Here is a 20,104-nt window from a genome sequence, read left to right as displayed (position 1 = left end):
GTGGCTCCATGTTGCATTGCTTGATTTGGGGGTGAGCTCTGTGGATGTTGGAGAACTGACATAAATGGGCTCAATAGAAGATTCCTATTTGCTGTGTTCTGGCTGACCATGTTCTTGCTTTTTCTGTCCTCTTTAGGTTTTTGGTGCCTTCTCATCAACTGCGATGAGACTGTGAGGGCCACCCCGAGGGGCAGGTGCTGATACATCTCCCAGGCCCAGTCGCTGTTCATCCTGACCCATTTCCAAGTTCAGTATCTAAATGCCACAGTGCTCTCGGGGCAAGTTGGGCTGGGAACCACTGTTGCCTTGTAAGGTGAGTTTGTGTGTGTGTGTGTTTGAGCCTGTATGTATCCCCACGAATTAATGGTAATGCTTCAGAGGCGGCGAGGCAGGTATATTTTAGGATAATTGGGAGTGCTCTGTTGTACCTAGCTCGTGGGAAAAAGAATTTGGAGTCCCTTTTTTTTGGATTAAGGTTACGCCCATCTAACAATTCAAAAGTATTAACATTAAAACCGAAAAAGAAAAAAAGGTAGGCACCTATCTTTCTCCCCCTGTGAATTGCCCTCGGGATGTTTTTGATTTATTTCTGAGGTTTACCATCTTTATATGGGATTATATTTGAAAAAGGCAAAACCCGGCTTCAAAAATCTTCCCTCAAAACAATGATATATTTTGTGTCTGGTTTCGGCAGTCTTTAAAGAGCAAAATAAATACCGTCAAAATAATAATCTCTCAATCAAAGATCATCTTTTATTTGTTACCAAACTTTCCTGTCTAGTCTCCTGTGTTAGGGGTATTTGTGTGTGACTTGGCAGAACGCTTTTCATGGGTTTGTAACGATTTAGCAAAAACTTTTAGAACTTTGTCTCAGTTTAATCTTAGCTCTTCCCCCCCCCCCCACCCCAACCCCCCTACCCTGTCTTCAGGCTCAGCCTCCAGTAGGGGAAAAACAGGCTTGAAACCAAGCCCTCCCACTAGAATCTAATTTTAAATTTGCAATCTGTTGTCTTGTGATTTTTGCTTCAAATTTAACTTTGAAATAAATACATTTCATCCTTGCTCTTGCAATTTTGGTGGTCTGTTTTCAAGTTGTAGAAGGGTAATCATTACTTTTATTTTAATAAGCTTTTAAATGCCTCCAGGGAGTGATACATTTTATTAATAATACTTATAATTTATATCCATCATGAGATGCTTTATGCTCAGATTTCACATTGACGTTGCCAATAAGAGAAACCATGCTTTAATACTTAACTTCTGTCTTGACTATGAGTTTGGGTCTTGTGCCTGCAGATGGACTCTAATATTTTGTATTTTTGAAATACCCCTATTATAGGGCAATCTGAGTAATGTGCATTCCCACTGAGAAGAACTGTACTGAAACTTCAGCTTATTTAGATGGCCAATATAATGCCATGTCCCTGTCATTGGGAGATTAGGATAAAATAGGAACGGGGTATATATACAAAGCCAGACTAGGGTATCAGTGTACAAATAGCCATGCTGCAGACACATGAGGAGGTCAAGCAAAGAGCCATTAGAACGTGGAGAAAGAATGATTAAATCCAAGATAGATAGTATTTTCCTTATCTTAGGTAATTTTCTTGAGCCATCTGCTTTAAGTGTAGGTTTGGTGCTGTTGTGATATAGCTGTTTGCGTAGTGCCCACATCCTTACTCTCTTCAGTTATCCAAGAAACCTAGGGACTTAAACCATTAATTATTATTTTTTTCTTTCCTTAAAATGAATTACAGGTTTAGTCTCTTGGGATAGACCATGATGGAAGATAATATAAGAAAGGGAATGTATGTAGATGTATGACCGGGTCCCTTTGCTGTACAGCAGAAATTGGCACAACATTCTAAGTCAACTATACTGTAATTAAAAATAAAAATAGGAGTTCCCGTCGTGGCGCAGTGGTTAACGAATCCGACTAGGAACCATGAGGTTGCGGGTTCGGTCCCTGCCCTTGCTCAGTGGGTTAACGATCCGGCGTTGCCGTGAGCTGTGGTGTAGGTTGCAGACGCGGCTCGGATCCTGCATTGCTGTGCCTCTGGCGTAGGCCGGTGGCTACAGCTCCGATTCAACCTCTAGCCTGGGAACCTCCATATGCCGTGGGAGCGGCCCAAGAAATAGCAACAACAACAAAAGACAAAAAGACAAAAAAAAAAAAAAAATAAAAAAAAAAAAAATAATGAGTTAAGGTTTCGTCTAGTAACTTTGGAAAATACAAAAAAAAAGTGTAATTTTGAAAAAAATTCAAATTACCTGTAATCATCATATTTAGAATGAGCATTTAAAAATATTTTTAATCAGGTCTATATATTTATTCCTTTGTTCATTCATTCATTCTGTGTGAGAGAGAAAGAGAGAGAGAAAGAGAAAGAAAGTGAAATATTATTATCATCTTGAAAGTTTTTATCTTCTCAAAGCCACTCTCTTGGATGGGCATCTCAAATGTAACTTTTTACCTCCTGAGAATAAGAAGGATTTTGCTCCAGAGATGTTTGAGCCAAATAGTAGAATTGTCTTTTTGATTATCTACTCCTGAACCGCACAAGCCCTGGCAGGCTGACCCCCATGGGGAGCCTTCCTGTCCAGCTGAAGGGTGGGGCATTCTGCTGTCAGTTTGGAGTACTTGGTGAACTTCTGGTCTCATCTAGGGAATTAGAGGTCCTAAACCATGAAGATATCATAACTGCCTTTGTCCTGCAGGTGACAAGGTTCTTTCTCATTTCCCTTGTATCTGTAGTTACAAGAGTATTTTTCTTTGTTCTCCCTGCCCAGAGACTTTAATCATTCTGTTAACTAGAATGTTTTCTCATGCAGTACCGAGGAAAAACCTCGCATTCGTATGATTAAAAATGCAACTTATATGCTATGTCTTGGATCATGCAGGTTTGTGTTAACTTCTGTTCTATTTCATGTATAACAATTGATGTTCACTGTGATCGTGTATAGACATTGTAAGTAGTTCAATCTGTCATTTATTTCAAGAGGGTTTACCTTTACTCAGAAAGCACAGTTACACTAGCTGCTTTAAAAGTCTTTGGTAATTTCACCATCTGGGTCCCCTTGGGCTTGGCCTCTATTGATTGTCTTTACCCCTGAAAACTGGTTGGATGTTCCTGGTTCTTTGGAATGCATTGCGGACGCTTTGAGTATTATGTTGGGAGAATGTAGTTCCTGTGAAAATATTCCAGAGTATGTTGAATTTTCTCTCCCATCCGTCCTTTCTTCCTTCCTGCCTCCCTTCCTCCTCCCTACTTCCTTTCCTTCTTTCTTTCTCTCTCTCTCTGTCTTACCAGGCAAACAACCTTCCTAGGTTCAGGTGTCAACTTCGGTCTGACCTCTCATAGGTGGTGCACCTGATGTCAGTTCAGTTTTCAAAGCCTTTGCTCTGCTGCTGTGGATTTGTCCAACATGTGTGCCCCTAGGAGCTAGATTGGATGGTCGGCTATGGTTTATTCATAGTTCGGTTCTCAACACCTTTGCTGTCTTGCTTTAGGTCAATCCAAGCATGTGCTCCTGAGGGGTGAGCCTTGGGCTTGTGTAGGTTTACACACAGCATTAGATGGTTTGTTTCCTTCCGCTTCCTCTTCTCTGAGATGCCCTTCACTGTTTGGCTTGCAGGGACCACTGTTCTTGGTTTCTTTGGCCAGAATGACAGGGTGTGTCTCGGGTGTTTTTGCTGCCTGTGCTGCATCTGGACACACATACTCACCCTCCATGTGAGGCTGCAAGAGAATTTAGAATAATTAAAAACAAAAATGGCAAACTCACTCTTATTAGAGTGGCTTCTTCGTGTTTTGACTCCTGTCACCCATCCACTTGCTTTGGCTTACTCTTTGGAATCCTTGGGTGGTTGCTTTTTACTTTAGTCCAGAGTTTTTATTTTTTGTCTTTTTAGGACCGCACCCACAGCTTATGGAAGTTCCCAGGCTAGGGGTCCAATTGGAGCTGTAGCCGCCGGCCTACACCACAGCCACAGCAACGTGGGATCTGAGCAGGTGTCTGCGACCTACACCACAGCTCATGGCAATGCCAAATCCTTAACTCACTGACCGAGGCCAGGGATTGAACCCACGTCCTCATGGATACCAGTCAGATTCTTAATCTGCTCAGCCACAATGGGAACTCCAAATACTTATTCTCTCTCTCTTTTTTTTTTTTGAGTTCACATCAGGCTGCAATTACAGCCTACTCTGGGCAACACAGTATCCTTAACCCACTGTACTGGGCCATGGATCGAACCTGTATCCCAATGCTCCAGAAATGCCACAGAGTGTTTTTTTTTAAATGCCACAGAGTCCAGAGGTTTTTTTTTTTTTTAAATGAATTTTATTGCATTTATAGTTGTACAGCCACCATTACAACCCAATTTTATAGCATGTCCATCCCCAACCCCCAGTGCATCCCCCTACCCCCCAACCTGTCTCATTTGGAGATCATAAGTTTTTCAAAGTCTGTGAGTCAGTATCTGTTCTGCAAAGAAGTTCATTGTGTCCTTTTTTTAAAACGCCACATGTAAGTGATAGCGTATGATGTTGGTCTCTCACTGTCTGACTGGCTTCCCTTAGCATGATAATTTCTAGGTCCATCCATGTTGCTGCAAATGCCATTATTTCTTTCCTTTTAATGGCAGAGTAATATTCCATTGTGTTTTAAATTCCATTGTGTTAATCACTGGGAAAAGATTGGTTGTGGTGCATTTCAGTTTTGTTCACTCCTTTTTAAGACAGAAGCCCTGTCTATCCCTAGGTAATTAACTCTGCTTCTCTAGTTAATCTCACTTTGGACCATTGGTTTGTGTTGGTTTTGTATTTCCTTGATAATGTTATGTTAGGCAATGTCCAATACATATTTCTTTGTTATTTCCTAATTAGTCGAAAAGGAGGATTCAGAAACATTTCATGCTGAAGTCTCCTCACTTTTAAACAAAAATTTCACGTAACCAGAATCTTCCAGAGAGTGAAGGCTTTATTTTAACTTTTTATTTAAAAATAATTATACATTCACAGGAAATCGTGCACCGTAAATATACCCTTCGCCTAGTTTACCTTAATGGTTGCATCTGACATCATTACAGTAAACTACCAAAGCCAGTAATTTGATTTTTTTTTTCAATGTGTGAGAAAGTTCTACATCATTTTATCACGTAGGGCTTAGTAGGCTAATAAAGCTGTAAAAATAGTCCCTGGGAAAGGACCTTCCTGATGTCTATATGAATCATTCTAATGACTGTATTTGCTGATAGATTTCCTTAAGATACCTTGTAACTCTTTGGCTGTGTTTTCTTTTTAAAAATGTTTTCATTTTTAAAGGTTTTATTGAAGTATAGTTGATTTACAGGGTTGTGACCATTTCTGCTCTGCAACAGAGTGCTTCAGTTATACATGCACACACATCCATTCTTTTTCAGGGAGTTCCTGTCGTGGCGCAGTGGTTAACGAATCCGACTAGGAACCATGAGGTTGCGGGTTCGGTCCCTGCCCTTGCTCAGTGGGTCAACGATCCGGCGTTGCCGTGAGCTGTGGTGTAGGTTGCAGACATCGCTCGGATCCCGAGTTGCTGTGGCCCTGGCATAGGCTGGTGGTTACAGCTTCGATTTGACCCCTAGCCTGGGAACCTCCCATATGCCGCGGGAGCGGCCCAAGAAATGGCAAAAAGACAAAAAACAAACAAACCAAAAAAACATTCTTTTTCAGATTCTTTCTTCATATCACAAAATACTGGGTAGAGTGCTCCACAGCAGGTCCCTGTGGGCCAGTCATTCCATATACAATAGTGCGCATATACCCATCCCAAACCCCCAGACCATCCCTCCCCCACCCCCCTTTGGCTGGTAACCATAAGTTTGTGCTCTGTGTCTGTGAGTCTGTTTCTACTCTGCCCTAAGTTCATTTGTATCCTTTTTTTAGATTCCACATATATGTGATATCACATGATGTTTGTCTTTCACTGTCTGACTAGCCTCACTTAGTATGATAATCTCTAGGTCCATCCATGTTGCTGCAAATGGCATTATTTCATTCTTTTTTTTATGGCTGAGTAATATTCTGTTGTATATATGTACCCGATCTACTCTATCCATTCCTCAGTGGATGGACATGTAGGTTGCTTCCATGTCTTGGCTATTGTCCATAGGCTGCAGTGAACATTGGGGTGCATGTGTCTTTTGGAATTACGGTTTACTCCAGATAGATGCCCAGGAGTGGGATTGCTAAATCGTATGGTTGTTCTGTATTTCGTTTTCCGAGGAATCTCCACACTGCTTTCCATAGTGGCTGTACTAGTTTACATTCCAACCAACAGTGTAAGAGGGTTCCCTTTTCTCCACACCATCACCAGCATTTATTGTGTGTAGACTTTTTTGATGACAGCCATTCTGGGTGGTGTAAGGTGGTACCTCGTTGTGGTTTTGAGTTTCATTTCTCTAATAATTGGTGATGTTGAGCATCGTTTAATGTGCTTTCTGGCCATATGTCTGTCTTCATGGAGAAATATCTGTTTAGGTCTTCTGCTCGTTTTTTGATTGGGTTGTTTGTTTTTTTGATACTGAGCTGTGTGTTTCACGTGACAGGATATAAAGGAAGTTACTGTGATGACCTGCCAAGTTTAACTCATCATCGACAGAGAAAGATCGTGGTGTTGGGAAGAATGAGAGGGTCACACTCCTCTAGGGTCCTTGGTCTCTCGCCCTGGGACTCTCTAGGCTTTCCGACCTCTTCTCATCCTGCCACTGTGTCTCCCTGCCCCCATAGTCTCTGGGCCATCTCAGCCGCAACAGTTCTGCGCTGTCTACTTTGATGAGGAGGAGCGGTGCCCTTGCAATTCCGAGCCCCTTTCCTAAACCTCTGCATGGGATGGTTCCACAAAGAGGAGGAATGGTGGGGATTGAGCGCAAGAATTAAGTGGACTGAGACAGAAGCAAGGCCTTCGTCCTCTGCCCTGGTGACTGGAGGTGGGGGCGTGCCGTGGAGAAGGGCGACCCAAACCCCTCAACTCAGCTTCTGCATCACGATGATCCCACACCAGGGGTCTGGAATGGGGGACCCACACATGTCTGCAGGTGGAAGGGAACCCAGAGAGCAGCAGATGGACTGAAAACCAGTGTGTTTTCTAGGTATTCTGTTGTGGAAGAGCTGGCGTATTTAAGACCAACATGTGTTTCCTCTAGTTTCCCTTGTTCACTTCAGGTTTTTTTGTTTTTTTTTTTTTCACATCTATTACTTTTCGTTCACATCTTTTTTTTTTTTTTTTCTTTTTTTCGGCAGCACCTGTGGCAAATGGACGTTCCTATGCCAGGGATTGAATCTGAGCCAGATCCTTAACCCACTGCACTGGGCCAGGAATCTTAACTGGTGCCTCCGCAGAGACAAGCCAGATCATTAACCCACTGCGCCACAGCGGGAACTCCTCATCTATTTTCTGTTGTGGTTGTATGAGTTTGAGTTTTTCTGTTCTAGATGAACGTTTATTTTCTCACTCATTCATTCAGGACTCTTCTCCTGAGCCCTTACTGCTTTTCAGGCCATGTTTTAGGCACTAAGGATGTGGCAATAAACAAGACTGGCCAACTTTTAGCTCCCTGACGCTTAGGTTCTAGTGGAGAAGGATACAGAATAAAAAAGATAAGTTAGCAAAATATATATATTTTTTTCGTTACAACTCTGATAAATGCTAAGGAGGGAAAAGGAAAACAGAGAAGAGGGGTAAGAAATGTTGAGTTCTGAATGTTTACCGTTTTGGATAGAGACACCAGGAAAGGCCTCTCCGAGAAGGTGACATTGGAGTCAAGGTCTGAACAAACTGGAAAGAGTGAGCCAAGTGTACTTGCTTGAAAGCTGGAGGGTTGCAGACAGAGGGATGAGCTTGAGCAAAGGCCCTGGGGCAGGCCAGGAAGCCAGATCTTAGACCGCTAGAAAGAAAGTCCAAGACTTGAGGTTTAAATTTGGAGAGTTGTTGGAGTTCCTCTTTTGGCTCAGCGGGTTAAGTACCCGACTGGTATCCATGAGGATGCAGGTTCGATCCCTGGCCTTGCTCGGGTTACAGATCCGGCATTCACACAAGCTATGGCCTAGGTTGCAGATGTGGCTTGGATCTGGCTTTGCTACGGCTGTAGTGTAGGCCAGCAGTTGCAGCTCCAATTTGACCCCTAGTCTGGGGACTTTCATATGCCACAGGTGTGGTGTGAAAAAGAAAAATTGAGAAAAAAAAAAGGAGCATTGTTCCAATGTTACAAGAGCCACTGCCTCCTGCTTAATACCCCTCCCACTAACTACCTCCAGAAAATACAAATATATATGTGTGTGTATATATCTATACATCTATATATCTGAATCAGTTTAATATATATATATGAATATATCTGAACTTACTGCTTTGAAGTATACTTGCTACTAGTAAAAATAAAGATTCCCTTTCTTGATATATATATGCTTGATATATATATATATCTGAATCCGTTTACTAAACACCAGAAACCAGTGCAGCATTATAAATCAAGTATCCTTCAATAAAATACATTTTTGAAAAATGATAAGCGTTAATAAGTAGAGATGAACAGGTGGGAAATGAAGAGGATGGGAGTAGCTGGCATTTTACACTTGTATGTGAAAAGGACCAAGACTTTCCAAGCACCAGGGTTCTGGGGGTTGCCTGTGGGACATGAGTTGTTCCTGAAAGGGGATGTCGCGTCTGTTGTATGCAATGAGCAATTTTGATTTTTCACGCTCATCCTGCTGTATGGCACTGGGAACTCTGTCTAGTCCCTTATGATGGAGCATGATAATGTGAGAAAAAAGAACCTATACATGTATGTGTGACTGGGTCACCTTGCTGGACAGCAGGAAATGGACAGAACACTGTAAACCAGCTATAATGGAAAAAATAAAAATCATTATAACTTTTCATGCTTTATGTTAGTTCAGGCTCTCTCACCTGACCCCACATGAGCCTTCTTGGTTCTCAGTAATGTTTGGAGAAAAGCTTTCAAATGAAGCAGTGTTACCGCAGTCCCTATAAACATTTTTTTTTTTTCCCCTCCTAATTGGAGTTATTTCAAACTTTCTGTGGACTCTGCTGAGATCATCCCCCGAGAATTTCTCTGGGTAGGATTTAAGAGATTTGGCATTCACTCCTCAATTCTAGTTCTGAAGATAAAAATGGCTTCTTTCCTACCTTGGCTGGCTACAAAGAAGCTTTCTACTAAACATGCTATTAATATAACAGAGTGATGCATAGGCTGCTGTAATTCTTTAAGATTGGGGCTATTTCCTTTAGGAAACCTCTCCAGAGGCTTTTAACTTGATTCGTTTTCTGTTGGCAGAAATAATCGTAAATCCAGAAGTTGGTTGTTGAGACTATGTCAATTTCTATTTGCAAACTTTTGATATCTATGGTAGAGGAGGGTACACTCTGGCAGAACGGAGGTGACAGTTTTGCCTTTCTTCGCCTCAGTTTTTATCACCATCATCCTCTCCCTCTTTTAAATTTTAAATCTATGTGTTCTTAAAGTGGGACTGTGGCTGACACTTGTTCCGAGCTTTTAATTATTTATTGGCAAAACATAGAGGTCGCAGTCAATTTCTTCCTTGTTTCCTTCTGGTGTCTTTCATTTTTTGTTTATCATATGCCTTCCCTGGCCAGAATAGCAGTTTATTGAGCGTGGAGGATGCATGTCTTTTGTCCTCTCTTGTATCCTTAGTATATGTTGTATCCAGGTATCTTAATGTATATTTAAAAAAAGGTCAAGAACTCTGAGAAATGGGTCATGGCCCTTGGTGTTACTTAGGTGCTTGCAAAAATGTAGCCCAAGATATTTTTAAGAATGCAAGTTACAGGAAGTTGGTATTATGGCTCAGTGGTAAGGAACCCAACTGGGATCCATGAGGACGCAGGTTCAATCCCTGGTCACGCTCAGTGGGTTAAGGCTCCGATGTTGCCGTGAGCTGTGGCATAGTTCTCGGATGCAGCTCAGCTCGTGTGTTGCTGTGGCTGTGGTACAGGCTGGCAGCTGCAGCTGCGATTGGACCTCTAGCCAGGGAACTTCCATATGCCACAGGTGCGACCCTAAAAAGCAAGCAAACAAACAAAAAATTGAGGTAACGTAAATGATCAGGCATCGACAGTAGATCTTTTCACTTTCCTACACTGAGTTGTTTCTGTGTGTTTTTTTTTTTTTTTTCTATTCCTTGCCTCTTCAAGATGCCAACCAGAGAGGCGTGAACTTATTGCTTTGACGTGTACTTGCTCCTAGTAAAAATGAGGATTCGCTTTCTTGGAAACTTTATGCTCAGAATCACATGATGGGTGACCTGGTAGGCAATGTTCCAGTGTGGGAACAGCTTAACATCTGGAATCTGTATGTGTCACCTCTGAACTCATCGGAACATTCGATGGAGGTTTTTCCCTTCCTGTTGCCACGAATTTCATTTTAGTAAAGATGTACTTGCAGGCGTTTAAGCAACCTTTGAGACTGAGCATGGGATCATAGAATGGTTCCCGATCATTTTGTGAAGGTTTATTATATTGCAGGGTGTTTCAAACTGTGTGGAACGGTCGCAGTCAATTTCTTCCTTGTTTCCCTCTGGTGTCTTTCACTTTTTTGTTGATTGTATGCCTTCCCTGGCCAGAATATCGGTTTATGGGGAATGTGTGTCTTTTGTCCTCTGTTGCCTCTGTGGCTTCTAGAACACGGTAAATGCTCAGTATACATCTTCTGAATGAATGGCTCTGTAGGTGGTTGAAAGGACCAGCTTAGAGATGTTTCCAGCTACTCTCGTTTATTCTTCTTTCCTTTCTGGCCATTTTCATGTGTGCATCTGAAGTGTATATGATGTGAATGGTCCAGAGAAACCTCATTGCAGAGCAAGGAGAATAAAGCTAAATAGATTCACACTTGTCGAGCTTTGAGGATTTCCTTTTTTCTTTTTCTTTCTTTCTTTCTTTCTTTTTCTTTGTAGGACTCACTCGTGGCATGTGAAGTTCCCAGGCTAGGGGTTAAATCAGAGCTGCAGCTGCCAGCCTGTGCTGTAGCCATAGCCATAGCCATATCCACGCCAGATCTGAGCTGCATCTTCAATCTACATCAAAGCTTGCGGCAACACCAGATCCTTTAACCCACTGAGCGAGGCCAGGGATTGAACCCACATCCTCATGGATAGTAGTTGGATTCTTAACCTGCTGAGCCACAGTGGGAACTCCCACACTTTGAGGATTTTCTGCTTCCCACTGTGGGTAACGGTCCTCAGATCAGTGAGAGACACTGGGAAAGTGTTCAAGAGGGACTTGAATTAACCTGGGTAGCCCCAAAAGGCTGAATCACACTTAGTGATTTCATCATGTGAATTTCTGTTCGCAGGGGCACTCTGTACCAGATTAATGTTCTCAGATTGGATTTGCTCCCAGAAATAAACCCATTAGTTTGCTGCTAAGCAGAGAGCGGGGGGGGGGGGGGGGGGGGGGGGTTTCTAATTTTTTTGCGCATTTCCACCCGCCCACTTCACACCCCCTTGCCCGAACCCCCAAATCAGGGTTTGTCAGAATGCTGTGGAATTAAAGGTAAAAGCCCCTTCACTTCCTGACTTTGATTTAGGAAGAGTTGGACTTACATCTTGAGTGTTTCCATCTTTGATTGATTCTGACGTGTACATGGAGTCAGAATGAGACAGAAAACCATTCACTGGGCGGGAGAGAGGTTATCAAATGCTCCTCTGAATTTTGCATGGTTTTTGGAAATGTGTAATTTCAAATAGAAAGCTACTCACCTGGCACACACCTTGGTTTGTCCTTTGTTAGAGTTTTCACTTTATGGATAGGAGTAGAGAGTTACGTACACAACCACTGAGTTTCAGAAGGAAGACAAGGATTGCCAGCTCTGTGAAAGCCACAGTGTGGCATGCCCAGTGGCCAGCTACTGCTGAACAAAGGGTAATTCTCTAATGATCTTATTTATGCTCTTCCTTCACATCTCCGCATGAGTAATCTCAGTAGATGATGTTCATTTTCACCTGCTACCACGCAGGCGTCCAAGTACCTTTCAGGTGCATATAGGTGCGATGATACCTGCCAGGCTATCTGCCCTCCCTGTGTGCTGAACTCTTTCTGTTAACTGCCGGTACCCACTGATGACTCAGTGATCCCCCCCCCCCCTTTTTTTCTTCTTTTGCTACAGACCATAAAACCATGGGAAACGCAGAAAGTCAAAATGTAGTGCATGAGTTTTACGGCGAAAAGCATGCCAGCCTGGGGCGCAAGCACACATCGCGCTCTCTGCGCCTGTCGCACAAGGCGCGGCGGAGCAGGCACGCCTCCTCGGGGAAGGTGATCCACCGGAACTCCGAAGTGAGCACCCGCTCCAGCAGCACCCCCAGCATCCCTCAGTCCCTGGCCGAAAATGGCCTGGAGCCCTTCTCCCAGGAAGGCACCCTCGAGGACTTCGGGAGCCCTATTTGGGTGGACCGAGTGGATATGGGCTTGAGACCCGTGTCTTATACCGATTCTTCCGTCACTCCCAGCGTAGACAGCAGCATCGTCCTCACCGCAGCCTCTGTGCAGAGCATGCCAGACTCGGAGGAGAGCAGGCTTTACGGGGATGACGCTACGTATTTGGCGGAGGGAGGCAGGAGGCAGCATTCCTATACATCCAATGGGCCCACTTTCATGGAGACGGCGAGCTTTAAGAAGAAACGCTCCAAATCTGCAGACATCTGGCGGGAGGACAGCCTGGAATTCTCACTCTCTGATCTGAGCCAAGAACATTTAACAAGCAACGAAGAAATCTTGGGTTCCGCGGAAGAGAAAGACTGCGAGGAGGCTCGGGGGATGGAAGCCCGGGCGAGTCCGCGGCAGCTCAGTACCTGTCAACGTGCCAATTCGCTGGGGGACTTGTACGCTCAGAAAAACTCTGGGGTGACGGCAAACGGGGGGCCGAGGAGCAAATTTGCAGGCTATTGTCGGAATTTGGTGTCTGATATTCCCGATCTTGCAAACCATAAGATGCCACCAGCTGCTGCTACAGAGGCTCTTCCGTACAGTAATTATAACACACTTCCCTGTAGGAAATCTCACTGTCTTTCTGAAGGTGCCACCAACCCACAAATTAGCCATAGCAACAGCATGCAAGGCAGAAGAGCAAAAACAGCTCAGGTAAAGTGCCAGAAATCTGTTTCACTCTTTTGGAAAAATGATGCATGACTAGAAGTGCATGGTTTTGCTCTTATAGGAGTCCCGGCTTTTAGCGGGGTTTTGACCCGGTTTGTCGGGTGGGTGCTGCCGCCGATGCGGCTTCTCTGAAGATGTCTCTTTTCCGCTTTGCCCCCTCTTAGAGTTCTGTGGTTGAGGGGTGGGGATGAGGGGGAAAGCGTGTGTGTGTGTATGTGTGTGTGTGTGTGTGTGTGTGGGTGATGTGATAGGAGTGGGATTAAAGCTGATAAGTTCATCCTGGGAAACCGCTCCAGCTCAGCTCTTCATCTTGCTTATCCTGAGCTTCCTGTCTAACGCGGTCCTCCCCGTGGACAGACGGGGATGGTGGGGTGTGGACTCTTGGAGCCTATGTCTTGGGCGCCACAGGTGGGAAGAGGTTAGTGGGCAGCTTGTTGGAGGAGGCCTTTTTGATTCCAGGCGGGCTCTGGTCACTTGTCAGCTTCGCTCAGGGGCTGGCAGGCTTCCTGCCTAACCAGGAGCCATTTCAATTTCCTGTTCCTTGCGATGCTGGCCAGCCCTCTCTCTGGAGGGAGGTGTTGCGGAAGGAATAACACGGGTGGGTTCCAGTTGCTGCTTTGCAGCCAACTCGTTTCTGACCTTGAGCAAACCCTGACTTCTAGCTGCTCTTCTGAGCAGCGAGGTAAACATGCTTGACGTACCTGCTTTGGGGGTCTAGGGCCTGAGAGAGTCGGTGTGAAATCATTTTTCAAAGATTCTAAATGTGTCTTGCTAATGAAAGGAGGATCCATTCCCTTAGTTAGTAAGGGTAATGAACGTGAGGATAATTACCTGTCAGGTCAGCCGGCCGATGCCTCAGTCCTTGGCTGGTCCTGCTGGTCCCTGGAGCAGAGTTCCAGGAGTCCTGGCTTGAGTTGAGGATGGGTTGGTCATTTGCAGGATGCTGGTTCAGATCAGGAATCCACATTGGGCCCATTTGCCTTCCAAGGTAAAACAGCCGCCAGGGTGACCCGTGAACCCCGCTGAGGTCAGCTGGAAAACAACAGGTGTGCCCTGACCTGGCCAGCAGGGGATGGTGCCAGTCCAATGGGTATTTTGAGGTTAAAATCTCTTGGGAAGGGTGTCTAAATACAAGGCAGATGGTGGAGAACCTGGGGGACAGGGCACAGAAAACTGGCCCTAGATGCTCTGTGTTCCTGCCCAAGAACAGGATTGTTGGTTTTATTGTTTTGTTTTGTTTTTTTTACTTTTCAAGATCTCTGGTTTCTAATTTTATTTTGGAATTTTAATTTCTCATATACAAGTCATCTCAGGATACTTTTTTTTTTTAAACTGCTCTAGACTTCTATATAAGAGTCATCAGAATTTACTCTATATTCCTCTGCGTTTATATAGGTTAAAGGAGTCTGTGTCTGACCTTCTCTATTTTTTTTAAATATTTTTAATTGTGGTGAATGCACACATAACACTTCCCCTCTTGAGCATTTTGATGTCTATAGTTGAGTGGTATTAAGTACATTCCCATTTTTGTGCAACTGTCACCACCTTTTGTCTTCAGAACTCTTTTCATCTTGTAGAACTGAATTTCTGCTCCCATGAGACAGTAGCCCTTCATAATCCTTTTTCTCCAGCCCTGGCAACCACCATTCTACTTTCTGTCTCAATGAATTTGATGCTAAAGCCCTCATATAAGTGGACTCATGTAGAATCATGCAGTCTTTTTGTGCCTGGCTTATGTCACTTAGCTTAGTGTCCTCAAGGTTCATGTATTATAGCCTGTGTCAGAATTTCCTTCCTTTTTTTATTTTTCTTTTTAAAGGCTGACTAATATTCCACTGTATGTATGCAGCTCCCCTCCCCTTCAATTCCCCTATTAGAGGACAGGTTTTGCTGATGGGTCCAAGCCAGGTATCCTGGCTCCACCTCTTCTCACTTGAGTAACTTGGGGGCAAAATTTTTAAGTCCGTTGAAGCCTTAATTGCTTCATCGGTCAATGGGGATAATAAAGTGTTTTGAGAAAGTGGAAGGTGAAGGCCAGTACTTGATAGAAGCTGCCAGTAAGGGACCATCTATTAGTTGTTGTAATTTTCATTATTATTCGTGATGTTGTGTGAGTGGAGGACCCAAGGTAGTTTGGTGTTTATTTCAAATTTCATGTCTTAGAGACAAAATCGTTGAAAAGCCTGATTCTGAGGTTTGAGAAGGTGAGCGTGAATCTTGCACTACTTGAATTTTCACCCATCTTTTTTCTGAAGCGAGATTATAATGATAGAAATGACTGAACAACCCCCCTGTGGTCCTTCTGCCACCCCTGTGTGGGCTCCTCCTGCACTGGCCACTTGGCAGGTCAGGCTGCAGGTGAGACAGGTGGCCCATGAAAGGGGCACCTGACAGTCACTATAGACTCTGTCCTGAATACATCGCCAAAAAGGCATTCTAGACCTGCTCCTTACTGACCGCTGACCTTGGACCAGTCACTCCATCACCAGCTCCTTCTCTGGCCGGAGGGATGGACCCCAGCCTCTGACAGGGCCATTGGGAGAACCGAATGGGCTTCCACGCATGGAAGCCTTTTGCCGAGTCTAGGAAGTGAGTGGAGGTATTATTTTTGTATCGGCTTTACGTGTTGAGTGAGGATCTTTAATGACTTGAAACAAACCCCGGAATTATGCACAACACTATCCATCCACCCACGCTTCCTAGTCTAAGTTTGGCGTGTTCATCCAACGCGATTTCTTGAGAACCCACTATGTTCCAAAGCGTGTATTTTAAGAGGCAGTGGGCGTGGAGGCTTCCTTGAAAAGAAGTCCGGTTTTCCTTTATTTTGTTGTTGTTGGTAAAAGTTTCTGACCCAGGGGGCCCCTCTCCAGTGAGTTTGGATCCTAGACGTTAAGGTCTCCTCATCTGCCCTCGCCATGTCATTGCATCTGTATAATCGTCCTGTCAGCACGTTTACTCCCCAGAAAAGCGTTCCTGGCAGGCATCTGGCCCAAGGGCATGATCTCTGCGCCTGGGAGACAGTCTGTTTTATCCGAAGTAACATGAACAACATCTTTCTTATTTGAAAATGATCCAAAAGAGGCTTCTGGAACGTTCATCCAGGTTTTTTTTTTATTTGTTCAGTAGTTGGATCTGTTACTGGAACAGGAAGGCATCGGAGTTGACATGCAGGTTTTCCAAAGTGACACATTTTCTGTGTCTAACACACAGTAAGCGCTGAGGAATTATCTTTGTTGAATTCAGTGTTTTTGAGTGTGTGTGTGCACACGTGCGCGTGTGTGTGTGTGTGTGCATCGTGCCTAAAATTTTATTGTGTGAGTCAACCTCGTGCTTCTCTGTGGGGAGGGTTTGCTCATGCTGCTTAACGCTGAGGTTGCTTGTACTGACTTCTCTGAAGTCCCAAGTAGACTGCCGCTTGATTTCATGGATACCTCCTGGGTTTTTTTGGCTTGAACTTGACTTTCTTGGCATTTGCATGGTTCATGGACAGAGCAGGGGGCAGCCTAGTGTCATGCAGAGCAGAACTTCAGAAGTCTAGTAGGTCTGAGCTGGCAGGTTTGAACCCTGTGACCTGTTGCCTGGACGGACCTGGATCGTAGGGCCTTTTCAGCAAGGCTAATGTGAGGGTCCCATGTGGGGACGAACGTAAAACTCGCGGCATAGTATCGCACGTGATGGATGCTCCATAAATCATGGTCATTAGTTGTAATGGTAAACGTTGGCTTTTTTGGGGGGGCTGCACTCGTGACCTGTGGAAGTTCCTGGGCCAAGGATTGAACCCACACCGCAGCAGAGACCTGAGCCACAGCAGTGAGCGCTCTGGACCTTTAACGACTAGGCCACCAGGGGACTCCTGGCTTAATATTCTAGAGTTCAGCTCTTTCTTCCATGTCTCTAAGACCATTAGTGGGTGAGGTGCAGAGAGAAAATGGCCATTGAATGGTTCTCTGTTTCAAAGGGATGCTTTGGCTTGGAGCTCTTGTGAGGAGAGCTTCATTCGTCCACTTGGGAGATGAAGGAATGTGAGCAGCTGCAAGGAGAGTGTCTCTGGGGGCCACTGCCTTGGGAGGGTGACAGGGGGCCTCCCTTGGAGCTCCTCACGGGGATGTCGCGCTGATGGTCAGGTGTGTGTGCCGGTCCAGTGTCTGCCACTCTAGTAGGGAGTGGGCTGGAGGGAAGGCAGAGCTCCCCACCAGAGCCTCTGGCCCCTGAGGGCCCTGGGGGGACTCATTTCTGCCTGATTTCGAGTTGCTAACCCAGCCATCATCTCTCTCTCCAACCCCATCACTTTTTAGGGGAGGAAGCTGATCTAAGGAGATGAGGCGACAAGGTCTTGCAACTGGATTAAAATCCAGGTCTCCTGGCCCACAGAGGCTGTTCTTCAGAAGCAAACCCATACCACTCTGCCTCACCAGGCTCAAAGAGGTGTCAGCTCATGGGCCCTTAGGTTTTAACATCAACCCCCCCAATTCTGGTATAGAAGCTAAAAAGAGGGGTGGGCTGAAAAGAAAATAGTCATGGCCCCTTAGTGGGACCTGAAACAGTGGTTCCTGAGACAAATGACCGAAGACAACTTTAGGGGGAGACAGCCTTGATTTGATGACTTTCTTGCTTGGTGATTTCAGCAAGACAAAGGGAGTAACATGATGAGAAGGAGATCTCGAGTTCATATAAGGATTGCGTTGATTTTGTTGTTGTTGTTGTTGCTTTTTAGGGTCGCACTTGCAGCATACAGAAGTTCCCAGGTTAGGGGTTGAATTGGAGCTGCAGCTGCCAGCCTGTGCCACAGCCACAGCAACCCTGGATCTGAGCCACATCTGTGACCTACACCATAGCTCATAGCAATGCTGAATCCTTAACCCAGTGAGCGGGGCCAGGGATTGAACCTGCATCCTCATGGTTCCTAGTCGGGTTTGTTACCTCTGCGCTACAACGGGAACTCCAAGATTGTGTTGATTTTTAAATTTTTGTTTTGTTTTACTCATAGCTTAAACGGCTCAAGGAGTAAGTATGTTCCCTGAGCTGAGAATTGACATCACAGCCAAAAGATTTTTTTTTTTTTTTTTTTTGTCTTTTGTTGTTGTTGCTATCTCTTGGGCCGCTTCCGCGGCATATGGAGGTTCTCAGGCTAGGGTTGAATCGGAGCTGTAGCCACCGGCCTACACCAGAGCCACAGCAACGCGGGATCCGAGCCGCGTCTGCAACCTACACCACAGCTCACGGCAACGCCGGATCGTTAACCCACTGAGCAAGGGCAGGGACCGAACCCGCGACCTCATGGTTCCTAGTCGGATTCGTTAACCACTGCACCACGACGGGAACTCCACAGCCAAGAGATTTTTAACCTTTGGCCTCAGATCCCTTTGAGAGTCAGATGAAAGATTTGGATCTTTTAGGATCAATACAGGGACCACCCTTCTGCATATCCTGTCAGGGGATCCATGGTTCCTCTAAGGTCCGTCAAGCAGCTTCTGGTTATTCTTCATGAAATAATATATTTTCATATCTAAATCCATTAAAAAAACCACCTCTCTTTCTTGCCTTCTCCTGTTCGATGCTTCTTGTTTGCTTTCCTTTTGGTCGTTCTTTTTCTGGCACGTAAGTTAAGCAGTGAGATATTTATTTTGAAAAATGGCCCATCCGTTTTCAGCATGAATGTCCATCTCCCTTGCCAAGAGCTTCTTTTGGGGGAGTGGGCGGATGAGTAGGTAGCTGAGAGATGGCTTATATTAGCGGTGCTCAGACTCCTTTTTACACTTAAAAAGAGTCACAGATGCCAAAGGGCTTCTGTTCATGTGTGTTATGGCTGTAAATATTTATCACGTTAGAAGTTGAAACAGAAATATAAAAAAATACTTGTTAATTCATTTTAAAATAGCAGTAGGAGTTCCCACTTTAGCACAATGGGTTCATGATCTGGCTTGTCTCTGTGGTATTACTGGTTCCATCCCTGGCCCAGTGCAGTGTGGGTTAAGGCTCTGTTGTAGCTTTGGCTTGGATTTGATCCCTGGCCCGGGAATTTCCATATACTGCAAGTGCACCAAAAAGGTGGTAAAAATAGCAGCAATAAACCCATTACATGTTCACCTAAATAACTTTATTTTTAAAATCCTTAGGAGTTCCCTGGTGGCTCAGTGGGCTAAGGACCTGGCATTGTCACCGCCGTGGCTCTGGTTGCTGCTGTGGTGCAGGTTTGATCCCTGCCCGGGAACTTCTACATCCTGTGGGTGCGACAAAAAAAAAAAACCCACTTCATTTTCCAATATTAAAAAAAAAAAAAAAGAGTGAGAAGAAGGGTATTGTTTTGTGTTTTTGCAAATCTCTACAATTTCTGGCTTAACAGAAGATGCTAGATTTTCATATCTGCTTCTGCGTTCAGTCTTGCAATAGGCTGTTTTGGTTAGACTATATGAAGAAAACCTAGCTTCAGACAGGTAGCTGGAAAGGGCTTTAGGGGCCCCCTGAAATTATTTCAGGAGCCCTGGTCCACACTTGGAGAGGTGCTTATTGAGGCTGTCATGGGTTGGGGAAGATCACAGTCTTAGTTCATCTCTTGAGTTGAGGAGAATCTGTGTGTCCCTCGACATAAATTGTGTCCCCTAATAATGTGTGACCCCTGGTTTCCTGGCATGACTGAGGAGGATAAAGGGCTGGGATCAGGGGCCTGGAGTCCTCCCAGCCAGCCTGCCGTGTAGCCCCAGAGCATCCCCACAGGGCCCAGGGCAGAATGTAGGAAAAAACACCCCCCACCCCCAGCCCCGTCCCGGGCTTTTCGGTATGCCATTGGGGCCCAGTTTGCTTTGAACTTCCCCTTGACGGAATATCTAGTTCAGGTCATAAAACAGCCCAATATGTCTTTCTCACTTTCTCTCCTTTTAAAAAGATGAAAGAAAAATCCATGTAAATGAACTTGGGTTGTCTCCATAAAAGACAT

The 20,104-nt window shown here is 44.8% G+C and overlaps 1 protein-coding gene across 8 annotated transcripts in view; it reads left to right on the top strand.

Moving 5' to 3' along the window:
• Positions 1-20,104, top strand: part of TIAM1 (T-cell lymphoma invasion and metastasis 1) — a 461,256-nt gene that overhangs the window by 289,380 nt on the left and 151,772 nt on the right. For all 8 annotated transcript variants that reach the window (XM_021070904.1, XM_021070903.1, XM_021070906.1 and 5 more), the window contains 2 exons: positions 137-313; positions 12,182-13,155. In XM_021070904.1, the coding sequence (XP_020926563.1) occupies positions 12,193-13,155 (963 nt within the window). In that variant the 5' untranslated portion in view covers positions 137-313; positions 12,182-12,192. The remainder of the gene's footprint in view (positions 1-136; positions 314-12,181; positions 13,156-20,104) is intronic.

Source organism: Sus scrofa, chromosome 13 (genome assembly GCF_000003025.6).
Source record: "Sus scrofa isolate TJ Tabasco breed Duroc chromosome 13, Sscrofa11.1, whole genome shotgun sequence".
Lineage (NCBI taxonomy): Eukaryota > Metazoa > Chordata > Mammalia > Artiodactyla > Suidae > Sus > Sus scrofa.
This window is presented reverse-complemented; position numbering and strand designations above follow the sequence as displayed.